Source organism: Rutilus rutilus (assembly GCF_951802725.1).
Source record: "Rutilus rutilus genome assembly, chromosome: 14".
In the NCBI taxonomy this organism is placed as follows: Eukaryota; Metazoa; Chordata; class Actinopteri; order Cypriniformes; family Leuciscidae; genus Rutilus; species Rutilus rutilus.
In genome coordinates this window covers 14,827,234-14,854,222 of record NC_140219.1, presented here as the reverse complement: position 1 = coordinate 14,854,222, position 26,989 = coordinate 14,827,234, and the positions used below count along the sequence as shown (strand labels likewise).

General features: G+C 36.7%; 5 protein-coding genes across 9 annotated transcripts; 3 read left to right on the top strand and 2 right to left on the bottom strand.

Annotated features, from left to right (window-relative positions):
• The first annotated feature begins 3,397 nt into the window (after nt 1–3,397).
• hnrnpa0b (heterogeneous nuclear ribonucleoprotein A0b) lies at nt 3,398–5,849 on the top strand. The gene is made up of 2 exons (XM_084429610.1): nt 3,398–4,503; nt 5,670–5,849. Exon 1 carries the CDS (start codon nt 3,442–3,444, stop codon nt 4,381–4,383), a length of 942 nt encoding a protein of 313 aa, XP_084285736.1. The 5' UTR covers nt 3,398–3,441; the 3' UTR covers nt 4,384–4,503; nt 5,670–5,849.
• A 1,218-nt stretch (nt 5,850–7,067) lies between these two features.
• Nucleotides 7,068–8,656, top strand: hnrnpa0l (heterogeneous nuclear ribonucleoprotein A0, like). The gene has a single exon (XM_084429611.1). The coding sequence runs from the start codon at nt 7,286–7,288 to the stop codon at nt 8,180–8,182; it is 897 nt and encodes a 298-aa protein (XP_084285737.1). The 5' UTR covers nt 7,068–7,285; the 3' UTR covers nt 8,183–8,656.
• Nucleotides 8,657–10,002: 1,346 nt separating this feature from the next.
• Nucleotides 10,003–20,881, bottom strand: gsr (glutathione reductase). 4 transcript variants are annotated; one of them, XM_084429603.1, is made up of 14 exons: nt 20,634–20,881; nt 20,104–20,257; nt 19,825–19,851; nt 19,628–19,716; nt 16,289–16,358; nt 15,073–15,220; nt 14,567–14,621; nt 14,383–14,482; nt 14,209–14,295; nt 13,892–14,059; nt 13,011–13,122; nt 12,439–12,570; nt 11,036–11,169; nt 10,003–10,894 (listed from the first exon to the last, which is right to left on the bottom strand). In XM_084429603.1, the coding sequence occupies exons 1-14, from the start codon at nt 20,696–20,698 to the stop codon at nt 10,745–10,747; spliced, it is 1,491 nt and encodes a 496-aa protein (XP_084285729.1). In that variant the 5' UTR covers nt 20,699–20,881; the 3' UTR covers nt 10,003–10,744. The 4 variants fall into 4 exon arrangements, with proteins under 4 accessions (XP_084285729.1, XP_084285730.1, XP_084285732.1 ...); XM_084429604.1 differs by having other exon boundaries at nt 20,104–20,379; nt 20,634–20,842; XM_084429606.1 differs by having other exon boundaries at nt 20,112–20,257; nt 20,634–20,842.
• A 925-nt stretch (nt 20,882–21,806) lies between these two features.
• Nucleotides 21,807–25,321, bottom strand: uqcrq (ubiquinol-cytochrome c reductase, complex III subunit VII). 2 transcript variants are annotated; one of them, XM_084429613.1, is made up of 3 exons: nt 25,194–25,321; nt 24,296–24,467; nt 21,807–22,078 (listed from the first exon to the last, which is right to left on the bottom strand). In XM_084429613.1, the coding sequence occupies exons 2-3, from the start codon at nt 24,447–24,449 to the stop codon at nt 21,984–21,986; spliced, it is 249 nt and encodes an 82-aa protein (XP_084285739.1). In that variant the 5' UTR covers nt 24,450–24,467; nt 25,194–25,321; the 3' UTR covers nt 21,807–21,983. The 2 variants fall into 2 exon arrangements, with proteins under 2 accessions (XP_084285739.1, XP_084285740.1); XM_084429614.1 differs by having other exon boundaries at nt 25,190–25,312.
• On the top strand, nt 25,290–26,822 carry timm8a (translocase of inner mitochondrial membrane 8 homolog A (yeast)). The gene is made up of 2 exons (XM_084429612.1): nt 25,290–25,528; nt 26,243–26,822. The coding sequence occupies exons 1-2, from the start codon at nt 25,418–25,420 to the stop codon at nt 26,402–26,404; spliced, it is 273 nt and encodes a 90-aa protein (XP_084285738.1). The 5' UTR covers nt 25,290–25,417; the 3' UTR covers nt 26,405–26,822.
• Nucleotides 26,823–26,989: the final 167 nt, after the last annotated feature.

Here is a 26,989-nt window from a genome sequence, read left to right as displayed (position 1 = left end):
TTAATAAAAACACCAAAACATGCTTCAATTGCATGGATTTTCCCCTGTGTTTGGCCCCCTCTTGATATTTTTTACCTTGGAAATGTAACTTAGTAAAGTAGGCTATGTGAGTTTGGTGTCAATAGTGTGTAGGCCTATGTGAGTTTAACTGATTGCAGTGAGCATATGGAATATCCACAGAAAATTAAGAATGCTCTTTTTAAGCAAAGCTTCAATAAAGAGTATAAAACACAAAACTGTTATGCTGGTTTTTAAATAATGATTGGATAAGAAACTACAAAATAGGCACTCTTATTTAAATATGTGAGGTCAGTAAGATTTTTTTATGAAAGAAATCTTTTGAACTTTATATTTTGAAAGAAGCCTGTATTTATTTGATCAAAAATACAGTAAAACTGTTATAATTTCAAATCACTCTTCTCTTTGATATTAAAATATATATCATTGTAATCATTTGAAGGCAAAGCTGAATTTTCAGCATCATAACTCCAGTCTTCATTGTCACTTGATCCTTTAGAAATCATTCTAATATGCTGATTTGGTGCTCAAGTAAAATGCATAATTATTATCAATTTTGAAAGCAGTTTTGCTGCTTAATATAGGCCTAGCATATAAGTTAGGTAATCAAGCTAAATAACCATGGCAAAAAATATCTCACATTCAAAAAGAGTAAGAAGATTGTTTTTCTACTTCAGGAAGTGTGAGGGTGGAAGGAGTTACACAATCAACATTCATGGGGATCCTGGGGAGCTTGTCAACAGTTTCAAATTTCTTGCCTTTCAGGTTCTGAGATGGCAGACAACAAGGCCATTTTTACACCCTGCAATACATCTTGGATCTTGGGTGACTTGAACACTTTATCCAAGACGAATGTAAATGATTAAATTAATTTGTACCGATTTGTGTATTAATCTGTGTTTTAATTTATATCAGGTGTAAACGGGACACATGAGTCACATCCTCAACCATCGTCATCTACTTCCTGTGTTATTGGACATAGGCGTAAGAAATTAAACACATTTATTAATTTCTACCTATATGCAATAGTGTCCTTACAGTATCACTGTTTGAGGGACAATATCCTAGCCCAATACTGAAAAGATGTCTGCCCCGCCCCCGACAGTCATTAACTTATTGCACCCCTAAAGCCGGGGACAATAAATAAATCAACAAATGAAACTCTAAACCCAATCATATCACAAATAAGGTCTTACGGTCAATTCAAAATATGCAGCCAAAACTGCTTGCAACTGTATCTCACACTTAGACGATGGATGAGTTTTGCATATTAAAAGGTGAGAACATGCATAGACATTATCTCCACCCATGAGCATTAAGTGTCACCAAATATCTGTAAAGTGCTGGCTCCAGACACTTCATCTGTTATGCAGATCACGACCATCGAAAGTTCCTATTGCTCATGCTGAGAGGTCACCCGGCCATCTGTCCCCTGTGGAGGAAATTCACCAATAAAATTTAAGTCAGACCACTCAATGGTAAAAATGTAATAAAATGTATTTGTCTGAAACTGCGATCCAGGGTAGTCTCTCTTACAACTGAAACATATCTCAGAGAGCAACAAAATGGGCAAAGCAAAACAGAATTATTATCATATCATTATCATAAAGCCTCCTACTTCCATCCATGTGCATTTTTTCTGGTTTATCTTCATACACATTGGTCTCCCTCAACATCCCATAATATGCCCACCTGATATACATACATATTTTTTAATTGGAAGCATTTATCTGACTCCTAGACTCTCTCCATGACCTTGACTGCAGAAAGAGGCATTATTCACAAGTTGCTTCTCACAGCATTTGTAGATTAACTTAAAAACTTCAGGAAAGAGAGAGAGAGAGAGAGAGAGAGAGAGAGAGAGAGAGAGAGAGAGAGAGAGAGAGAGAGAGAGAGAGAGAGAGAGAGAGAGAGAGAGAGAGAGAGAGAGAGAGAGAGAGAGATGGCAATATATCTCAGTGTGTGACAGAAAAAGGGGGTCAGTGCTCAATTATCTGAGGCCTTGTATTTGAGTGTCTCAGATAACGTACATCTCCATTCACCAGTCAAAATCTAACCCTTTATACTGCATAACTTCTGCTGAGCAGCACCCTGCTTGAAAATTTCAGTTCGTTCCCTTTCATTCTTAGACAGTTAACAGTCTTTTTTTATATATATACTTTGTCCTCCTTCCCTAATCCTTCTGTTAGAAACAAATGCATAAAATAAAAATACTGGTTTACACACACACATATATGTAAAAAAATAAAAATAAAATATATATATATTTCATGATTAAAGGTAACTCATGTAAGATTTAAAAAATTAATCATGTATAAGTAGTGATATTGATTGAATACACATAGGAAAATAATATTTATCTTACACTTCTCAATAAAACATTTAAAAGAAGAAATTTCAGCTTTGCAAGCAAGTTTTCCAGTTATGTCACCACACTTTATCATCAGCCTCATTGCCTAGAAATTCAATTATCTTTGTGTGTGTGTGTGTGTGTGTGTGTGTGTGTGTGTGTGTGTGTGTGTGTGTGTGTGAGAGAGCGCATACAGTACTTAGTGTGCATGCCTATAGCAGCTTTAAGCTAAAGTAGGCTACATAAGAGAATATGAATAATGTTAAGAAATACTTTGAATCTGGGTTTGTTTAGCTATTTAATGTGACCATTCAATAAAACAATCCATAAATCATTGTCTTACAAATAAAGTTGCAATCATTGACTTATTATTCAGATGATATGGGTTTATAGTCCATAGAAATTAACCAGTCTGTGGGCAAAAATGCTACCAAGAGTAACACAAATGCCCTAACGGTCAAATGTGAATTCATAGTGATTCTCTCTGTCTTTTACCTGCTACGTGTTTCACAATTTTAATCATTTTATTATTGCATCTGATTTGTTAGTGCCTTGGCTGTCAGATAAGGCCTTTCTCAGAGGTGAATATTGTTGAATGTGGAGCTAACAGAGCTGTTCAGTTTGCAGTTCTAAGAGAATTAGCTTTTCTAGACATGGGTAGCCTACCATCAAAAAAATCGTATTGGTTTTTAAAATGTAAAATTTGGAATTATAAGTAAAAAAAAGTTAGCATTATTTAAAGAGGCTTTCACATGCTGTTCTTCGACTTCTACATAAATTACATACTTTTTGCATACTTTAAAGTAAGTGTGCAAATTGAAAAAAAAAAAAAACTCTAAGTAAAAAAAAAAAAAAAAAATGATACACTAGTTTATTTTGTATTATTTTAATTTGTATATGGTTAGAAGAAAATGCTATTTAAAACCATTCCACAAAGCCCGCCTTTTTTTTCCAGCGAAGAGGCGTGTCTTGCTGCAGAAGAGAACATTGCGTCATAACGACAGTCGTTTAAAAAAAAAAAGGCCCTTTCCTTTCTGAACAGTTGAGTCGACACGGCGGTCTAACGGTGAGATATGTCAGGAATGGAGCAGCTTTGCAAACTTTTCGTTGGCGGTCTGAACGTCCAAACAACAAATGATGGCCTCCGCGCTCATTTTGAACAGTACGGGGCACTTACGGACTGCGTGGTGGTCCAAAACGATCAACTTCAGCGGTCCCGTTGTTTCGGCTTCGTAACTTACTCCTCAGCAGAGGAGGCCGATGCAGCAATGGCCGCTAGGCCACATGTTGTAGACGGTAAAAACGTGGAGCTGAAGAGGGCCGTGGCTCGGGAAGACGCAGGGAAGCCCGAAGCTCTAGCAAAAGTCAAGAAAATATTCGTCGGGGGCCTGAAAGAGAACATCGAAGAGAACGACCTCACTGATTATTTCTCGCAGTTCGGCATGATCGAGAAAGCCGAAGTCATCACTGACAAAGACACCGGCAAGAAGCGCGGGTTCGGCTTTGTTCACTTCGAAGATAACGACTCGGCCGACAAAGCCGTCGTGCTCAAGTTCCACATGATCAACGGAAACAAAGTGGAGGTTAAGAAGGCGCTCACGAAACAAGAGATCCAGGCCGCCGGTGGAGCCCGGGGCGGCAGGGGGAGAGGAGGAGGAAGAGGAATGGGGCGGAATCAAAATGGCTTCGGTGGCGGGAGAGGAGGATACGGCAGCTACGGTGGTGGCTATGGCGGAGGCTACGGCAGCAGTGATGGCGGCTACGGCGGTGGCTATGGAAGCGGAGCCTACGGAGGAGGTTACGGGGCTGGATATGGAGGAGGCTACAGCGATCAGATGGGAGGCTATGGCGGTGGTAACGGCTACAGTGACTTTGGCAGCGGATACGGCCAACAGTCCTCCGGCTACGGGCCCATGAAGAGTGGAAGCACGTACGCCGGAAGGAGCGGAGCCCCGTACCCCCGTGGCGGCGGCGGCGGTCCCGGTTACGGCAGGGGTGGCTACGCTGGCTACTAAAGCAGGTTGGGAAAAGACTCGGAAAGCTGTCCCCCCCTAGGTTCTCTCGGTTTCCACATTGGGCTCATTCACCTGGCGGACACTGTGAAAGCATACCTTAAAGACCTCAGTTCTTAACAGGTAGGAAGAAGATCTCTTCCCAGAAACCTGACTTGCTCGACCAGCTTTAGTTGTAGGACATGTCCTATCATATATCTATATATCATTTATTTCCCACGTTTTAGGACATGCAGCAAGTTGGCCCTGGTTTTGTTATTTTCCTAATTTCTTTTTCTTTTTTTTTTTAATAAATGCGATTTGTTCGTAACCCATTCGTTTTTAAATTCTTTTTTCTTTTCAACACTGGCGATATGTTGTCAATGCATTCTCAGTTGACCTGTTTTCTATATAAATTGTTGCTTAACAGTGTCATGGGGGATTAACGCATGCAGTTTTGAGTTTGTGTTCGTCTTTGTAAAACCCACCACGAGTTTTTCCAATCTAGTTTATCATGATGGGATAGAGTAGACTACGTTATTTCTTTTATTTTGTAAACTAAATCAGAAACGCACTCATGAAGTTCAGTTCAACGCTGTATGAGCATAATTACTTCCAACATTCTCTTGTGTATTGTATATTATGTCTTCAGATCAATCCAGTATTGTTAAACATTGATATGCAAATGTATGTTACTTTTTAAATAAAAGTTTCACAGCTTAATTATCCTTTTCAGACGGCGTTTTGGCTGATAGACTTTAATGGGTTTCCACCACACCTGAGATAACCATTAAAGCATATATGCATTACTTCTACTTGACAAAATTAACTTAAGACTTACCCACATTCAGTGATATACAAGTATATATATATATATATAGTGTTTATGGTTTATTTACTCTTGATTCCCACATATAGGTGTTCTTTCAGTTATTCCAGTACTTCAAAATAGCTGTATAGCAGTTTGTTTGCACAGGGAACCTGTTCAGTACCTGGGTTCGATTGTGATAGGACTGAAATATCTCATTAGGATATCATCCTGCGATCTAGGTATGTAATCAACCTGTCTTCACTACGTGTTGGTCAAGTATTTACATTTTTCATAAATGGACTATTTATTCCATAAGTTGTTTATTTAGTCTCCATCCATAAGTCAAGTGGACTTTACAAGAACTGGTGCGATGGAATTTGGGTCTGTGTAACACCGCGGCTTATTAGGGCCTTGACTTTTTTTCTTTTTTTCTCTCTCTTTTAACTTTCTAAATCTTTGTTTTGTTACATGTCTAATGTGTTCTTTTCTTCCTCCCCAGGCGACCTCGGATGCTGGACTCTGCCCACATCAACTGTGGCCATGGAGTTTGGTTATCTGCATGATCCACTGAGCTTTATTTTAATAAAGAAGGACTGGTGTAACCTGGGATCTTTTTTTTTAAATCTTTTATAATTTATAAGTATTTGTGTATACTTTTTAATAAAAAAACTTTGAAATTATCACGTTGTTTTTTGTGTGTATTATGATGTGGTTTGGAACGAGTTTAATTCTAATGGGTGAATCTGTAGGGATGGAGAAGATTGAGGATTATTTGTGCATATGTGCACGTATAAACAGATGGTCCAATAGAGTAGCCAGGAGAAGTTAAAGCATATTTTAAATTAGGGATGTGTAAAATATGCAAACAGCTCTTTTTACTGCAATGCAATTAGTGTTGAGTGCTTGTGCATTGTGATGTTGATGCATGCACTCTGTGCAGTGTAGAATTATTCACACGTGGAACAAGAAGGTAATTTTTGTATGGACTTTTTGCACTGCAAGTAAATCAAGTGTATTCTGTCACTTGCAAATACATGGTGAAATGGCAATAATACTCCAATCTTAGTACTTTAATTACTAATTTGATAATGTTTGTCAAAGTCAAACATGCACAAATGCAGTTTACTAGCAATAGCAGTACCCAATCATATGTTAGTATCTGATGTTCTTGGTTAATATTGGATAGTGATTTTAGTTAATTTAAAGTTATCTAACATACTGTATTTCCTGAGTGAGACTCGTGATTATTTTACTACTCCCTAGATTAAAATTACTGAAACTCACTTGTTAAATGTTATTTGTACAGTAGTTTTGCTCATCAAGATGAGTATGAACTGTCATCATAAGGTACCCTGGCAACAAGCCTGAAAAATTATTCCAATTTTTAAAAACAGGCTGAACTAAGATGGGATTTTAAAAAGTTAAAAGGATTTAAAAGTTAATAGTTTGTATGCGTGTATATATATATATGTAGTAAAAATGGGGATTTAAAGTTTATAGTTATATTGTATACTTGGTTTTGCCTGATTTCATAGTGAATGGAAATTCATCATGGGGTGCCTTTTCTCTACCTTTTTAATATGAATATATGAATTTAAATTAATTAAAAAATGAATATATTTATTTTTTTATTAATTTAAATCCATATAGTCATCACAAATGAGTAGTAAAGGCTATCTATTTATATATATACAAATATAACATAATTACATTCCTTGAAATGGTCTCTATACTTTATAGAAATGTCCGTGGCCTGAAAGTCACACTTTTGAAATTCTTTGATATATCCAGGACCATGTGAATCCTGGATTCAGAATAGAACTACAATTTTGTTTACACGTATCAACTTAATCTTTCCAAATTCAATAAGGTTTCTAAACTCAAAACTAATGTATTCACAAATTGGCATTGATCCTTTTAATTTCAGTCCACAATGCAACATGTTAATTGATAGGACGGGGTTGGTTTAAGTGATTTACTTTGTAGCCAATCAGAAACAACTACGCATGTGTTGACGCGCACAAAAGGAAACGCCTTCACAACGCATTTCAAAAGCATTGACTTCTTTCTTCCGCTGCATGTGATCTCCGTCAGTAGTACGTCCATTGTAAGAAAATGACTAACCAGCTTTGTAAACTGTTTGTTGGCGGTCTGAACGTCCAAACAACCGACGAAGGCTTGCGGGCACATTTTGAACAATATGGACAGCTGACCGACTGCGTGGTGGTGATGAACCAGCCACTGCAGCGTTCCCGGTGCTTCGGCTTCGTAACGTACTCGAGCGTTGAGGAAGCAGACGCCGCCATGGCTGCTAGGCCTCATGTCGTGGACGGCAACAACGTGGATCTGAAGCGCGCGGTGGCCCGGGAAGACGCTGGTAGACCAGAAGCGCTAGCCAAGGTCAAGAAAATATTTGTCGGGGGATTAAAAGACGACATCGAGGATGAACACCTCCAAGATTATTTCTCCCAGTTCGGTGCCATCGAGAAAGCTCAGGTCATCACCGACAAAGACACTGGGAAAAAGCGAGGCTTCGGCTTTGTTTACTTCGAAGACAACGATTCTGCCGATAAAGCCGTCGTGATGAAGTTCCACAGTATCATCGGACACAAGGTGGAGGTGAAGAAGGCGCTCACCAAGCAGGAGATGCAAGCTACCGGCGGTCGCGGCGGAAGGGGAGGCCGAGGAATGGGCCGGGGAAGCGGCTATGGCGGCGGAAGAGGTGGTTACTATGGCGACTATGGCTATCAGAACGGCGGATACGGTACCGATACCAGCTACGAAAGCCAAAGTGCTTACGGAGGAGGCTACAGTGACCAGATGAGCAGCGGATACGGCAACGGGAATGGCTACAGTGACTTCGGCGAGGGTTATGGACAGCAGGCTTCTGGTTACGGTGCCATGAAAGCAGGCTACTTTTCCGGCAGGAGCAGTGGGCCGTACCCACGCGGAGGTGGAGGAGGAGGAGGAGGAGGTGGTGGATATGGAAGAGGTGGCTATGGTGGATATTAGAAGCACTAATGTGACTCTAAGCTGTACGTCTTTTTTTCTTTTTGTTGTTTTTTTTTTTAACGTAAACTGTGTGGACACTGGACTTTCAAAACAATTTGTTTGGTATTGGGTTTCAATTAGAGAATTGCTCTGTGCCATTACCAGTACCAACAGACACGCGTTGTTTTCCTTTGTTTAGATTTAGCCTAAGTGGTCCTGTTTACCCAAGTCAAGCCTGTACAACACCATGCGGGCTTCTGTATGATCTGTTCTAGGTTTATTGCCTGTCCATCGGTAAAGATGAAACTCAGGGGTAATGAAATTTAAGCAGCTCACTTTCATTTACATGACCTCTTTCCTTTTGGTTTTTAAGTGTAATTTAAGTTGTTTTAATGCCATTACACCGTTCCTATTGTACAACTTTTTAAGTATATTTAATTTGATCCAACAATGGCCATATAAGCCTTTTAACCATTAAAAAATCTTTTTCATAAACTTTGTTTGGTCTTGTCTCCCATTCTTGATGCTAACCACTGTTTCAGATGTGACGGTTTTTTGTCGTCTTTATAAGCTGCTGGGCAAACATTCCTTCAAATATTTTTGGCTACCAACTCTTAAAACTTAATGAATTTAACTAGATATCTAGTCTGAACACATTGGATTCAAAGCCTTTTTCAAACATGTGATTTGTGAACCTTCATTTATAGTAAGTACTAGTTTAAACGTTTGGGGTCTGCATAGTTTTATATACTTTTATTCAGTGATTGACCTAAATAGACAATTCATTTATAACAACGTCAAATTCTTTATTTCAGATTCTCAAATCTTGAAAAAGTGTATTACAGTTTGCACAAAAATATTAAGCATCACAACTATTTCAACATTGACAAATTAAGCACCAAGTCAGCATAATTTATTTAGGATCATGTGACATTGAATATGTAATGGATGCTGGAAATTCAGGGTTTCTTCCACCTGAATAAAAGTAAATTAGAACATTTATATTGTAGTAATTAACAATACTATAGTTTTAATGTAGTCAAAAATAGTCAAATATCATATTAATACATCTGAATCACCACTATCTCATTAAAAGCTGGTATTTAGAGATCAAGGTTGACTGACAACCAAACATATTGATATACAGCATCAATCTCTTAATTTATTCCCCCTTAGATCAGGGATGGGGAACTGGCTTTAAAGCATGTCTTTTATAAAATAAAAAAGCTTTTTTATTATGGTAATACAATTTGGAAGAAATATTTTTTTAATAAGCCATTTTAAATGGTTGTAAACTCTGAGGTTGATAATGAGAACCCCAAAAATAGGACATCTGTACATTTGTTTGTTGCAAATTTACAGACAATGCAATTGAGATGGTTTACATGTGCTTGTTGGGGTAGGCTAATATTGCTTGTCAGCTGACACGAAAGTTCCCCATTTGTATTAGCATAATTGCACAAGTTTTATAGTTAATAAAATCTTTAAAAACAAATTACATGAATTATACATTGATTTCCCTTAATAAAAAGTAAATCGAGTAAGATGGTGTAAAAGGTGTGGATTAGTGACTGGGCCCCTTGGTACGAAGGAGAAAAAATGTTGGCCCTCGTCACTATCGAAGTTGCCCAACCCTGCCTTAAATGAAGGAAGCTACTGAGGATGAATGTATAATTTTTGAGATACAATGCAATATGACAATATTCTTAATCAATGAAGCGGTTGAGTAAATGCCAAGTAGGGAAGAACAGAATTTCCGCAGTAATTATAAGATACTACTAACAATAAAAGTTTGTCAACACAGTAAGTGGTCAAATGTCAATCATATATCTTAGAATATGTATGAATCAAAGAATGAATTTATTGTTAAGAGGAAAAACCCCTTGAGATGTGACATCTCGATTTCGAGGGGACCTCAGGAAAACATACTTCACATACATCCTAACAAAACAAAGACAAAAGAGTTGTTCACTTTAAGCTTTTGAAGAATTGATCATCTCAATATATGTTTTTATGAAAAGTGACAGGTTTATTAATAAGTATATTGACAATGTCAATACATATATTAAGAAATGCTCTATTAACCACACAAAGACGCAAATTCATATTTTAAATGTATTCAAGGTCTATGCTCAAGTGTGAGCAAACTGTGCATATCCAATTTTATTTTACAAATATTGAGAAAGCACTACCCACTACAATTGAAAGCAACTCTCTGAATTAAACTTTCTAAAAATGTAAGATCAAAGCAACAGTGTTTTACTATAAACAGATTTAATTAGACTTTTAGCTATTATAAATCATCAAGCCTTCATCAGACCTTGTTCCAATCAAACAATAATACCTGTGAAAATGGCGTACAACAATGTAAAGTTCAAGACACAGCCTGATGAATGTTGCTGTATTGTGTCTTAATCACTAGTGACTAATGACCCCAGTGATACAACAAACCAAGTATACGCCTCTTGTTACAAAATGCTACATATGTAGATGTTAGGAGAATAGTCCAAAAAAATGCGTTTTTTTATTGTTTGGATTGGAACATAATCTTGTGAAGTGGCACGTTGGGATATGAACACTTGATTAGCGTAATGTTACTAGCTCCTCTGAGGACGTCGGGTGGATGGCAATGGTTCTGTCAAAGTCTGCTTTAGTAGCCCCCATGTTAACAGCCACAGCAAAACCCTGAAGCATCTCATCACAGCCAAAACCCTGCATATGGAGACCAACCACCTAAAAAAGAAAAGAGGCTCAGAAGTTACTTAATGAAAATGACTTATTGTAACAGCAAAATACTGTTCAAATACAACTAAATAATGATCCTTCGTGATATTTCATACTCATTTATGATCGATGGACTGATCACACCCTCACCTTTTCGTCTTTGCCAGCACACACCAACTTCATGATGCACTTACTCTTTCGAGTGGTGATGGCGTAATACATGGGGGTGAAAGAAGTGGTATAAACCTTCACATTGTCCTTTCCCCAGGTCTTGATTGCTTCATCTACAAAACATGACATTATTAAATAATCCATTAAATAATATTAACAGATACAGCTTCTGATTTAAATACTGTATTATTAAAGTACCCCTATTATGCTATTTTAAAGGTTCCTAATGTTGTTTTGGAGGTCTCCTCAAATAGATTTACATGTATCAACGGTAAAAAAAAAAAATAATATACATTGCACATCACCTAATTTCTCAAGAAGTCTGAAAACGGTTTGTTCGAAGATTTAGTCACTCTAAACCCCAACTTTCCGAGAGCCTACTCTGCTCTGATTGGTCAGATGGCCGAGTCTGTTGTGATTGGTCTACCGCTCACACCGCATGTTGGAAACGAAACGGCCATTACCTTATTTGTATTTCACGTCTGGAGGCTTTCTCAGCACTTGTTTGATATTCAAGTGATATGAACAGTAACGATGGCGTTGGTTTTTCCATATCAATTCCAGAGTGAGTCCTGATCCTTTTGAAGTGCATGCAAAGTGGATTTGGAAAACATTCGTAGAAAACAGCGTCTTCTCGACATGTCGACCACAAGAAACCAAACTCTTTCAGGCCTCAGCAACAACTACTGTGTTTGAAGGCGGGTCAAAGTAGATGTTGTTCGAGGGCAGCCAATGAAGAACCATAGGCTGGCATTATGTAAATTTGTTACATTGTTACATAGGTATGTAACAGACAATAACTTTATTTTTCATGCACCTTTATCTTTAAAAATGTGCAGACCTTTTACATTCACAATCAGCTATATTACAAACTGCACGAAAGGTAATATTCCAAAAAGCATAATGGGGCACTTTAAATGATGAAATGAAAACTAAGATTAATAAAAGCTTTAGAATTATTTTTCATTGTTAGGTCATGTTAACTAATGCAGATACCTAATGTTAACAAATGTAACTTTTGTGTAAAGTGTTATCAATAAAATATAAATATTAGATGAAAAACGATATTTTATGGAAAATGAGACATGTCCCCTTGGTAACTAACTGAAATAAAAAAAGTTTAAGTTGTTAAGTACTAACATTACTAAAACTGAAATAAAAATCAATTAAAGCTACATTCATATAAAAAACTAATACAAATTACAAAAGTACAATAAAATTACTAAGAAATGAAAACTGAAAATATATACAAACAAAAGATAATTCAAAATAATACGTTTTATAATAGTATATAAATAATACTAAAACAACACTAGCTACATGCAAAGTCTGATGAAAATCTCAAGATACTATGAGAAAGCATTATTTGTACATCAGATCACCTTCAGTTAGTCCCACTGTGCCGATAGGTGGGTGGCTGAACACAACAGTAGGGATATTATTATAATCGATTTTGGAGTCTGCTTTGCCCTCAAATAGTCGGTGAGCAAGTTTTCTGCCAGCAGCAATAGCAACTATCCACACAAAAAAGAAAAACAACAACAGCTTATTAGTATAAACTGAATATGAAGAGTTCAGATGCAAAAGCCTCTAAGTGCCATCTGAAATTTTCTTCTAGAATGATCATTTTTATCAAGCTTGTTTATTTAAATTCAGTAATTTCACTGAAATGGCAATTAATAGGTAATTTTCATTGTCATTTCAGTGAAATTACTTAACTTAAATGTACGAGCTTGATAAAAATGATCATTCTAGAAGAAAATTTCAGATGGCACTTAGAGGCTTTTGCATCTGAGCTCTTCATATACATTCCCATCAAACAGATGCTAAAGAATTAAAGTTGGGGGGCCCTGCAATGTAACCCCCAACATACAAAACCACAAAACACCCGGAAGATGTTAATGCATGTAAGAGGAAATTCTATTTAAAGATGTGAAAGATCCTGAAACCGTACCAGGTGTAAGAAGAGCTTTCCCACAAACATCCCCAACTGCATAGATGCCTGGACGAGTGGTGTTCTGGAACTCATCCACCATGATATGTCCCCTTTCATCAAGCTTCACACCCTGAATAACAATACACCCTCTGTTATTCATACTTTATCAAGTTATGCAGTGCAAAGATAAAGCCTACAATACCATCCATCTAGTGTGGCTACTGCGGTTTAAAGGAATCCTCTCTGGGTTTATTTGAACTTTATCGACAGAATCTGACATGTTTCATTGATCCTTCAGATTGTAAAAAGTAAGAATGGTGTGTACACTTACACTACATGGCAATGCATTCCAGAGGGTTTAAAAGGAGAAATGTACAGCTTGTAATGTTGTTATGTATTAGTAACTTAATTCCTGTGAGCAGAACTTTAATCACACAAGTCTCATGTTAACACGTATTATGTTTAAATTCACAGTGCAAACGAAGTAGGAACAGATCTTGTGTTATATATACTGTGACGTAAATCCGAGTGAAACGGATTGTTGAAAAACAATTACAAGGTCAAAAAAAGAGAAATATGCATGAAGGAATCATATTGGAAACAATAAGATCAATAAAATGGATTTAGAAAATAGATAAGGTGAATTTCCATTTCATACCAACTTCAAGGTTTGTGGCTATACTTTCAAAATAATATGTTTTCTAAAAGTTTACCCCAGTGCGATGCCATTCCCTATAGGCTTCCATTGTAAGGGCTCTACTGTAAAAAATTACTTTTGCTTGTTATTATAAAGTGAGTTTTTTTTTATTTTAACTAATAATATTTTACCAATCAATTACATTTATACTTATACTAAAAGAAATAGTAATAATATCAACCAGATTGATATAATTTTTTACTATTTGACTGAGGTTGAGGCCAGCGGTTTTGGGTTCCCTGCCAATAGCCCAGAGCAGACAGTCCACCTCATGGATGGTGTCCAACTTCTCCTGTGCACCCTTGACATCAGGGTCTTTTGTCACAAGCGTAACAGTGAGGCCCATGTCAGTCTTCTGCACTGACTTCACCTGTAAACAATGTCAGAATATTTTGATAAATTGACATACGATATAGTTCGGGGGAAAATCATAACTAAAAATCTGCCAAACAAACTGATACATCAGTCTGGAAAGCCAGCTACATATTACCTTACCTAATACTACTCAGTACTAGTTACCTGAGTATTTTTCCGTAAGTCAATACCATGATTTTGCAATTCTTTTGTGCAATTTGAGCTTATCAAGGCATCGAAGTTCCTCAGCACCTTGAAACAAAAGAACACAGTCATTGCTTACTTTGGAATATACATGACAGTAGCATTTATCCAGGTGACAATAAATAGGGCTCTTACCCCTCCTTGTCGGATGATGATGGACGTTTTGGAGCCCAGAGTGGAAAGGATACCAGCCATCTCCACAGCAATATATCCTGCCCCAACTATGACACTACGTCTAGGTGGACACAGTGATTGGTTATTTTATGATAAGCTAAGAAAACACAATAATATAAGTAGAAATTGCCAATCAATCACTTACTTAGGGCAAGATTCAAGTTCAAAGAATCCATCACTGGTAATGCCTAAACTGGCTCCTGCAATAACATTTAAATTTACAAAATGCAGATGTTGTAAAAAAAGTGACAAAAATAAGTTAAATCACTTTAAAGGATAGTTCACCCAAAAATAAAACTTTCGTCATCACTTCCTCACCCTCACCAAGTTTTTCAAAACCTGTATGAATTTCTTTCTTTTGCTGAATACAAAAGAGAAGATATTTTGAAGAATGTTGGTACTCAAACAGTTGACATTAACCATTGACTTCCATAGTAGGAAAGCAATAATATGGAAGTCAACTGTCTGGTTACCAACTTTCTTTTAAATATCTTCAAGAAAGAATTAATTAAATATTAAAAATTAATACAAAATTTTGGCTGAACCATCCCTATGAACTATGAACTATTAATGGCAAGTGCAAATAAGGATGGCATTGAGAAGTAAAGCAGAAGGAAGTATATTTTTCATAATGAACAAACATAAGCCCACCTGGCACATCATCCTCACTGACAGTGGATGGGTGACCGCCAGTGGAGATTAAGATATGGGTGCCTGTGTATTTCTTTCCATTGACTTCAACGGTAGGTTCAGGGTCATCTGTGAACCTTGCATAGCCATGAATGGACTCAATTTTGGCCTATGAACAACCACAAACAACATCTCAGTCACATCAATACCAATTCTAAACGTTTAAAGAGGCCATTTCATGCATTTTCATAACGCTATTTATTTATTTTCCTCAAGGTCTGCTTAGTACAGCATTTGCATAAAAAAAAAGATGAGTTTTACCGTTTTCAAATCCATTCAGCCGATCTCCGGGTCTGGCGGTACCACTTTTAGCATAGCTTAGCATAGATCATTGAATCGGACAAGACCATTAGCATCTGTCTCAAAAAAATGTCCAAAGAGTTTCTATATTTTTCCTATTTAAAACTTGACTCATCTGTAGTTACATCGTGTACTAAGACCGACGGAAAATGTAAAGTTGCGATTTTCTAGGCTGATATGGCTAGGAACTATACTCTCATTCCTGCGTAATAATCAAGAAACTTTACTGCCGTACCATGAGTGCAGCAGGCGTAATGATATGACGCAGCGCCTGAAAATAGGCTAACTTCCGTCAACATAACCAACGTGACAACCTGCTTGCCGGCTGAAACTACACAAACTTAGTCCCGGTCACGTTGGAAGTTACCGAGCTGGGGACTATTTTCAGGCACTGATCATTATCATTACGCCTGCTATACCCATGGTATGGCAGAAAAGTTTCTTGATTATTACGCAGGAATGAGAGTATAGTTCCTAGCCATATCAGCCTAGAAAATCGCAACTTTTCATTTTCCGTCGGTCTTAGTACACGATGTAACTACAGAAGAGTCAAGTTTTAAATAGGAAAAATATCGAAACTCTTTGGTCATTTTTTTGAGAGAGATACTAATGGTCTTGTCCGATTCAATGATCTATGCTGAGCTATGCTAAAAGTGGTACTGCCAGACCCGGAGTTCGGCTGAATGGATTCGAAAACGGTAAAACTCAACTGTTTAACTCTGGGGGAGCTGTAAAATGAGCCTATTTCCAAAAAAAGTGGAGTATCCCTTTAAGATTTCTATGTAAAGCTTTCATAGTACAAGTGCTATAAAGAACAAGATTCCACAAATCATTCACATTCAATTTGCTGACTGAAAAGTAACATAACGCAGCCTACCTTGTCAAGGTTGCTCAGGTAAATCTGATTCAGGCGACTAACGTAAGCATCCCTTTTGCGTTTAATGAGTCTGAAAATACACACACCCAAAGAAGTGACATTTATTAATTTATCTTTCATATCACTAGAAATCCTGATAGCTGAACTCTCTACAGCATAACTCATCTCTACTCAAACAAATTACTCCACCTCATGCTTTTGTCTGATAAGATCACCCAAAGCTGTACTGACATTACCACAAAAGGGAAGCAAAACAAATACTGAAAACTGTAACGAATCAGAGCGAGCAGGAACTTGACTACCCTCAACTATCGCAATAGTAAAAAATCCTTTTTGTGACAAGAATTACTTCTTACAGAAAGAATATCCTCTATGGCAAGCCATCATTACATGTATCCCTTAAAACTAGTGTCTTTACTGATGTTACTAGAACTTTTTTTTAATTACTCTTAACAAATATAACTAATTTACAAGTAAAATTAGATTAAGTACCACCAACAAGTTAAATACATACTAGTCAGAATATATCTGAAATACAGATTCCCACAGAATTTAATGGCAAATTTTGTTTCCAGAAACAATATTACTTACTTGTTACTTTTGGGAATGTGACTACAAAACAATAATTACTATTATGTTATGAACAGGGTTCAAAATTAACATATGTCAACCCTTTAAATGAACCAACCATGGGTAACACATATAAACTCACCAGCCAATTTGGCAGGTTATGACTCATAAATGATGTCCTCCCAACTAGGAGTCACCAACATTAGCAAAACAATGCATACAGAGGGTCGCACACTGGAATGCCATATCAAATTGTAAATGCATTGTTTTCTATGAGTGCATGCACACTGGCGGCACCACTTAATATCTGTCAGCGACACCCAACTATAACTGTGAAGTAGGGCTGGGCGATATATCGGATGACATTGTTATGCGCATCTCGTCAGTAAAGCCGGTTCCTTGATTAGTAGTAAATCGCCATCACCTGGGGCACGTTCAAGTTCAAAACGGTGTGCAACGTTTTGCTACGGTTTCCGGGTTGAACGTCATGTTTCCTGGAAACGGCGTGGACCGGTGTGCAACGGGGTTTGAGATACGTTTTCTCTTGTTTGGTGGGTGTGTCAGAACTGCAGTCCAATCAGCAGCAACATGTATATAAAGCACGCGGTATTAAAGTGAACTCGCACAATGGGTTCGAGGAAAGTAATTTACAAATGTGTTCGATGCAGCTCGGTATACGCAACAACTGAGGATATTAGAAGACATGTTTGTCGTAAGTTTTATTGTAAAAATATAGGATATCAACATAATGATGTAGTTGTTTATATTTTTAGCTTCATTGCAAGTGTATGACATTTGGTATAGAAATAAACAATGGTAATTAAGTGCTTTTCCTAAAAATAAGAAAGAAAATACAGGGTATTAAAACAGTATGAACTACAAATAAAGTCAGTATGTGAGGCTAAATAGATGTGTTTTAGTCTGAATTAGGTAAGATGTGTGCTTCCATTTCAGTTTCCACAAATCCCTTCACTCGATTGGAATGTTTTCTTTTGTTCTGGGCGGCAAGTGCAGTAACTGTAACATCGGGCATATTTTGTAGTATTAAACACATATTTATACCGACTTCATCAAGCTCAGAAAACTCTTCACAAAGAACACAAAAAGAATGGCCTTCTCAGCTGCCATAGTTGCAACTCTTGCGTCATCAGAACAGTGTGTTCAACGCATCAGCGTTTCTGTTTAAAAAACGTTGTGTAACTTTTTGTCGGGGCTGAACGCAGCTTTGCTTTCAGATGGAGCGGCATTTACTACAGAGAGCCGTAGTTCACTGACAAGCTGAGCCATATCGCATTAATTATCACGGACGTATCGCCTGCGATAATTAATGCGATATGGCTCAGCTTGTCAGTGAACTACGGCTCTTTGTAGTGAATGCCGCTCCATCTGAAAGCAGGTGATGGCGATTTACTACTAATCAAGGAACCGGCTTTACTGACGAGATGCGCATAACAATGTCATGCGATATATCGCCCAGCCCTACTGTGAAGGATGTTCAAAATCCTGCCACGCCACACACTTAGTTTTACTGTGCTTTTACTTTCCCTGCCAAAATGTTCACTGTTCTCACAAATAAATAAATAAATAAATAAATAAAAAGTTGTGTTGCTTTTTTTGACCCATGTAAAATTGTGTTCTAATAAATAAGCCACCAAAAGTTTACAATTCTCGATTGATTCCAATTTCGATACCACAGCAAAAACAGCCAAACTATTAGGGCCATAGTTCAAGCAATATTGAAGACAGATTCCCATAGAATGATATGAGTCTTCAGTTATAAAATAAGAACAAATTACAAGCAACAGCTCAAAAAAATACAACATAACAAAGATTAACATTAATGACCCAGATGACAGCAGGAATATTAGGCTGCTGTCACTTTGAGAACGAACACACGGATCCAATATACTGTTACACATGTATTTTGTTTCTCATCTGTTTACATTCAGGTAAGATAGATAGATAGATAGATAGATAGATAGATAGATAGATAGATAGATAGATAGATAGATAGATAGATAGATAGATAGATAGATAGATAGATAGATAGTTCAAAAATTCAATTACAAAAATACAAATATCATATAAATACAATAAAACCAAGCAAACAAACACAACAACTCATATTATTAAAAAAATAATAATTAACATATTGACAAAAAAAATTCCCAAACCTTTTCAGACATAATCTTACTAAATAAGTGCTTAAGCGAAATAACTTCATAAAAGAGCATTCTACTTGTATTATACCCAGGACAGTCCAATAAAATATGTTTAACAGAGAGGGGAATCTTACAAAACATGCATAAAGTTGGGTCTTCACCTTTAAGCAAAAAAGCACGAGTCAAACTTGTATGACCTATACGACATCTGGTGAATATACCACTTGATCAGATCTAGTTTTAAGAGTGATTAAAAGTCTGTTTTAAAATCCTGGATGAATTTCATGTAGCTTATTATTCTTGCACGTGTTCCACTCCTCTCGCCACTTATCTAATATACCTATTGATAATAGGTCTGATATCTGAGGAAAGGAATGTATGTACTGACAGCGGCAAATGTCATTTCACTAGGTATACAGTAGTTTACAAAAAAAATACAACAAATTATTAAATACAGAAATTACATTTGAACACAAAAATGCTAGTTTTTTTAAAAACATTTTAAAAGAATGGCTTGCCATAACCCTAACCCTAACCCTACACTCAACATCCTATCCACAAAAACCAAACAACCCAGAAGAAAACCCAAAGAAAGTATCTAACTTACTGCCAGCTGAAATGTGCTTTTGCTCCCTCAAATCCATAGTCTTCATGATCATGGATATACTCTGCATGAGTGGATGTATTCCACATAACCTGGAAGCATGCAAAATGACACAATTATTTATGAACATTAGCCTATTTATGAACAGTTCCGCTTGCTTCAGGCAATCAATTAAGAGTAATGATAAAAGTAAAATATACCTTTTTAGGAACACAACCAACATTCACCTGCAGCAGAGAAGAGAAGTTTAATTGCCAACGTCAATAATATCAGCAGACAAAAAAAAAAAAAAAAAAAATGCATAGGTGCTGGACTAAACCATTACACAATAAAGAGCTGGATCTGGATTCTTCCCAAACACCTCTCTGTTCATGTGACGAATCCAGAGACCAATTGCAGTAAATAACTCGTCTAAAGAACACATCTATATGACTCTAAGGAAAATGTGGTGTTGCAGGAGCAGGATGGTCTTTACTCACGCAGGTACCTCCGAGTTTGTGACTTTCGATCACGGCTGCGGTGGCACCGAGTTCAGCCGCCCGCCGCGCACTGGCCAGCCCTCCGGACCCTCCGCCAATCACCAGAAAATCAAAGCGCGTGACGGATTCAGAGGCCATGCTGCGACTGATGAGTCTACGAGAAGATGACAGCGATCGTCCAAGAGTAAGAAAAGACGCTCGCAGTCGAGACAACGGGCTTAATATCTCCATAAGCAGGAAGCCAACACCCCGGCCAATGCAGTAACGTTAGTTGAACTAATGGGAGGGACGTAAAAGCCAATGCTTAGTCATTGTGAATTGACACAATAGTGTGTAAATCCCAGAAGCAAGTCTGGACAATAGTCATAGTTACCCATGCTTATTACTGTCCTTCACTGTCAATCCCGTGTGCTCAACTTACTTTGAACTCATTTTTAAATACGACAGATAACAGTCTGGTTTATTTGAAAAGGGGAAATATTTCGTAAAATCAAAATGACATGAGAATTCAGCCCACTAAACAAACTCACCGACGAAATGCAGCCGTTACATATGTACTTGTAGCGGAAACCCTTTTGCAGTACATTCTAAACATTCTATTTAACAAAGTGTCGTTGCTTAGATGTGTTGAGTTATAAACTCTTTATGTGTATCTTTGCTGCCCATCTTCGTATTTATATGGTTTTAACGGAATGCGTCGATGTGAACTGGGAAGTCAGAATGACGCCGTCGCCGAGCTAAACTGAGCATGCGCGTTTCAAACGCAGCGCCAGTGTACAGAAGCACATGACAACAACAGCGTTATATTACACTGACTGGAAGGAATGATAATGAATATTGTTTGCGGTGTATGCGGTCATATTGTTCAAAAGTTTGGGGTCAATATACTTTTATTCAGCAAGGACGCATTAAATGTATCTTGGGTGACAATAATGAACTACACAACACGTTAAAATTGTTCTTTTGAGCTTTCTATTCATTAACAATCCTTAAAAAATTGTTTCGAACAATGATAATAAATGTTTCTTGAGCAGCAAATCAACATATTATAATCATTTCTGAAGGATCATGTGACACTGAAAACTTGAGTAATGATGCTGAAAATTCAGCATTGCATCACCCTTATATTTTAAAATATATTGAAATAGAAAAGTTACTTCACAATATTACTTTTTTTAACTGTATTTTTAATCAAATAAATGCAGTCTTGGTGAGCAAGACTTTTCAAAAACATTTAAAGAATCTTCCCAGCCCCAAACTTTTGAATGGTAGCAAAGGGACTTTGACAGTAGTGTACAGCACATTGAGTAAAATGGTAAATTTACTCAGATTTCTGCATTGACGATTCAAATTGAAAAAGTATTGTCCACCCGCTATCTTAATGAAATTTGTTAAACTTAAGAAATCTTTACATGGCAGACAACAGACTAATCATAATAGAAAAAGAAAATTAAATTTTCATCATTAGTATAAATAAAAAATCATTAGTATACCAAAACAAAAAGTAAAAATAGAAAAATAAATCTCTATAAAATGCATTAAAACTTGCTCATTTGTGCCTTCGCATAAAAAAAAATAAATAAAAAAAAAACGTGCCTTGGTATCCAGTAGGAGGATAAAAAAACAAAACAAAAAACTTGGCAGTAGACTCCCGTCATTCAAATATTTCTGATGACTGTTACAAATGAGAGGATAATCTCAAGTGATGCATCACATCAGGGTACTTTATTAATAAACAAGCTACTTAATTGAATCATGTTGATTAAGTGTACAGGTATTGCAACAAGTCAGAAATCCATTTTTCCCATAAATATTTTCTTTATTGATGAATTTTTCAGAGACAAGAAGTTACACGAGGACACATCTTCAGCAGGGCGATTTCACTGGTCATTCTCATAGTCTGCGGGGTTCTTTCTTTTGCCCTGTTCATGTACATGATTGCCCCATGTGTAGGTCAGGTACATCAGAATCATGGCTGTAAATAGAGATGCAGGTTTGTAGAGAAGTTTAGTCACACACAGTGTTTGCTTTAATCTATAGCTAGAATAGTATAGTCTGTTTTATATATATATATATATATATATATATATATATATATATATATATATATATATATATATATATATATATATATATATATATATATAGTACCTTGCAAAAGTCTTAGGCACGTTAGTATTTTCACCCAGAAAAATGGTTAAGCCAGTTATTTATATCTTTTACTGTAGTGTGTCATTAGGAAATATCAGTTTACATTTCCAAACATTCCTTTTGCCATTAATTGTAACAATCCAGTGAGATTTCTATATGCATGATGAGTCTGACAACAGTCGGTGCTCCACACGGAGATCTGATCTCACCATCAATTCCATCTGGGATTGCATGAAGAAACAGAAAAAACTGAGACAGACTAAATCCAGAAGAATCGTGGCAATGTCTACAATGCATAGATACACTTTTTCAGGTAGCTCTGCAGGCAAGTTTCTTCAAGCGTCTTGCTAGAAGAAACTTGCCTGCAGAGCTACCTGAAAAAGTGTATCTATGCAAGTGTACCGAGGACAAAAGCTGTTTTAAACGCAAGTGGTGGTCACACCAAATATTGACTTGATTTAGTTAATAGAAGTTAATTGATAAATAAAATCTATTTATGGCATTATTTTTGAAAGCATCCTCACTTTACAAATTCTTTTTACACAAGCGTCTAAAACTTTTCACAGTAATGTAGCTTTGCAGGAAGGTTTCTTCAAGCGTCTTGGAGACAGTGCCACAGTTTTTCAGGATTTAGTCTGTCTCAGTTTTTTTTGTTTCTTCGTGTAATCCCAGACAGACTCGATGATGCTGAGATCAGGGGCCGCATTCACAAAAAAAGAAACTCTTAAATTTAATTGGGTATGTTAGTCCTAATTTTAAACCTCCTACATTTTTGCATTAAGAGTATTTTACAAAGCATTTTAGCGCTAAAACTAGCTCCTAAATCTGTGAGACGTTAGGAGTAGTCAAAAGAACTCCTAAGTCACTAAGACCGAATCACAAACAATCCTAATGGCTGTACCTGGCAATCTGCCCAAAGACACTGTACACCATTGAGGCAATAGCAATAGAGCCTTGGGTGCTGAACCTTTTCTTCATAAATGCAATACATATTTTGATTTATAGATTTTAATCTATGATAAAACACCAAAAATAAAACCTGCATAAATAAATAAAGTCCGATTACCTGTGGCAGTTGTTTTCACAATTTCACACTTACAAATGATCGAATGGAGTAAATGAGTAAAATAAGCGTATCTGGCGTGCTGTCTGAGAGGACGCTCTGAGCTCGGAATTTAGCCCAAACCCAGAGTACTCCCCCGTATCCCCAGCCGAGAGTGAGGAACGGAGTGGCGGAGGGATGCAGAAAACCGTCGAGGTACTAGGTGAGTCGGCTTTTGGCTGTGTATATAGACCTCCTCTTGAACTGATTATATAGATCGTTTGAACGTGCTCCTCCTGAACTTTGTTTATAAAACATCATTTGTCGTTTGAATTCTGCAATCTCTCAAGATGCAGACATGTAAGAGGCTGACAATTAGCTGAACACATACTAGTTTAATTAGTGACACTTAGCCTACATTTTAAAACCTTTATTTGAATATGGCAAAATATATATATATATATATTTTAAACCTTTATTTGAATTCTACAATATTTCTATGATTAAATCACTGACAGAGACCCCTCCCTCATCAGCCAATCAATGTGTGCATAGTTAGTAAACGAGGTCAACCCCACCCTTTCTCTTAATTGAAGACTTCTCTCTATTCCTCAGTAAAAGTTGGCCACAGCAACTTTGTGAATAAGTTAAGAGAAAACTCTTAACTAAGAACTTTTACTGCTATTTAGGAGAACTCTTAGTGCTAAGATAAAATCTCCAGATCTCTGTGTGAATCATACCAGCTGTTGTCAAACTCATTGTGCAGACAAAAATCTCACTGGATTATTACAATTAATGGCAAAAGGAATGTTTGGAAATGTAAACTGATATTTCCTACACACGAACTACAGCAAAAGATATAAATAACTGGCGTAAAACCATACATATAATATAAGTACACATGTACATATACACTTAAAATATAAATATATATATACACACACACACACACATTTTTAATGCTTGTGCATTGCTTAATTTTGGCCCAAAATGACTTACGTGGTGCAACCTTGAATACAGATGATTTGAATCGTCTCCACACATTTGGGATTCCCTTGGAAAAGTAGTTTGGGAAAGCCCTCTGCTCAAAGGGGGAAATACTGTAGGTGATCACATGCCTTATCTTGGCCAAATCTCCAAAGTGACGACCCATTGTGCCAAGAAAGCTGATCTAAGGGAAATGAAATCAAGGTTCAATTTAGTACATTTAAAATAAAATAAGCATGTCAATAATTGACTCGATTTGAATACATTTTAACTGCTTGCATTTTAAAATATATTACAAAAGAAAATGGGATGATGTTTTATGTACTTTAATATTTTATGCATGCATTTTAAATATAATTAATTAATTGAATTAGCAATATTATAACAAGTTTATAAGTATCTCTTGTAATAACGGGTATAGTCGATTCTTTGTTGTATCTATATATAAAATTCACTATGGTGGGGGTGGAATTGGATATTGTACGAAAAGACGTTCTTTGAATCAGGATCATTTACTCATAAGAGTAACGGATATTTATACATTAAATATTACACTGATAAACAAGACTCAAGCGTAACTTATACATCATGTGGCAAAGCTGACAGACAAGAATTAATATAGTTACTTAAATTCATATAAATTATATGGGTACTTTATTACCATTAATTGACGGGGAGTGCAGAGAAAACTCACTGAACATTTTAGTCACATTTATAAGCGTTACGTGGCTAGGCTAGCAGCTTTCTGTAAGACCTTGCTTGACATTCAACTCAATCGCACTGTCTCTGGTTTACACACACATTAATACACCCAAACATACATCACATCGCTTAATTAAGATAATGTCGTTATCTTTTAACTCACTATAGTCAAAATACAAGGCAAGAAAATATTTTTCTGCTCACCAACCTTACTGCTCCTAACACCCTTGTCCTGCTGTGGATTCTACAACTTCCGCCTGCAACCGCAGGTCATATCCGTTTCCTCTTGATTTCACGCTTTCTTATTGGTGCTCTGCTGTACTGGTTCCTGGCTATCGAGACACGTGAAGGTCAGCGTACTGGGACATTGTATACAGTGGTCAGATATCACCATTAAGTTATTTTGTGTAGCGTCTCCTATTCTTCTCCCCAATGGATAACCAAGGAGTCACGGCAGACCCTCAACTGCAGCAGTTTATCGAGATCGAGTCTCAAAAGCAGAGGTTTCAGCAGCTAGTTCATCAGATGACAGAAGTGTGCTGGGTGAGTGTGTTTCTGTCCTATTGGGCTGCGTAATGCAACCTCTTAATGAGGCTGTACTGTACATATACAGAGAGACTGACTGCACAGTATATCCTGTCCTAGCATGTATGATCTGTGGATTTGGAAGATGTTTCATTATGTTGTTCAAGCAATTAATTTAAAGTGCTGCCCTCTTTAGTCGCGGAGCTTGTGACCCTTTGGGGTTCTTCTCTGTTCGATTCCCATCCCAGCTCACCAAAGCTGAATTCATTTGAACAAATATTCAGTAAATACAATACAATGAAACTGTAATGACAAATGATTATTATTTAAAGTAGCCGTTTTTTTGTGATGTCAAAGCTGAATTTTCAGCATCGTTTCTCCAGTCTTTAGTGTCAGATTTAAAAAAAAAAAAAAAAAAAAAAAATATATATATATACATATTTAATTATTAGATGAATAGATAAGAACAGCATTTATTTGAAATAAAAATATTCTGTAACAATATAAAGGTCTTTGCTGTCGTACTGCATCATTGCTGAATTAATAAATGTATTCATTTCTATATATATTTACTTTTGAACAGTAGTATATTTATTTTTATATTAATTGCTAATTAAGAGTTGTATATCTTGTTCATGCAATATATATACATACATACACACACACAAATTGAGCAAAGTCATCAGTTGTGGAGTGTTTTTTTTTTAGCTCACAGTGTGTTTGTGTTTGCAGGAGAAGTGCATGGATAAGCCTGGTCCAAAGCTCGACTCCAGGACAGAGGTGTGTTTTGTAAACTGCGTGGAACGATTCATCGATACAAGTCAATTCATCCTCAACAGACTAGAGCAAACTCAGAGGAGTAGAGGAACATTCTCAGAGACCATGACAGACTAGTAGAACTTCAACCACTTATTGAGGATTCATCATGCCAACAAAAACTGTGAGGCAACCGCTATATACAGGATTCAGTTAATTTTTCAAAGACAAAAGTGCCTCTTTTTGCTCTATTATTTTGAAGGCCATGTATTCGAAATCAAATGGATGCATGTACAGTCCCATAGAAAGCCCTATTTATTACCATCGATATAATTGACATTTCCCAGTTCTAAGATTTTGGTATGAAAATGAGTACATATTGTGGATCCCATTGTACAGATCTGATCTGGAGTTGAGGAGGAGGCTCTGCATTTCACTTTCGTCAAAGTACATTACCAAGTATACAATGCATCGTCTTACTGGGATTGTTTCAAGATCTGTGGCTTATACAGTGTCTGTTGAAATGTGAACTTGAAATAAAAAGACAAAATACTCACTGCAGTTTATTCATATGATGTGTAAAAATGTCACAGGAGAAAGCAGAGTTCAAGTAAGAAAATGCTCAAGCTCCTTAAATAAATACTAATAAGACTTCTTAGAGGTTTCGGTGTGCTATTTATTAAAATAGATTAGCAGGCACTATGTACATAGAATATATATAGA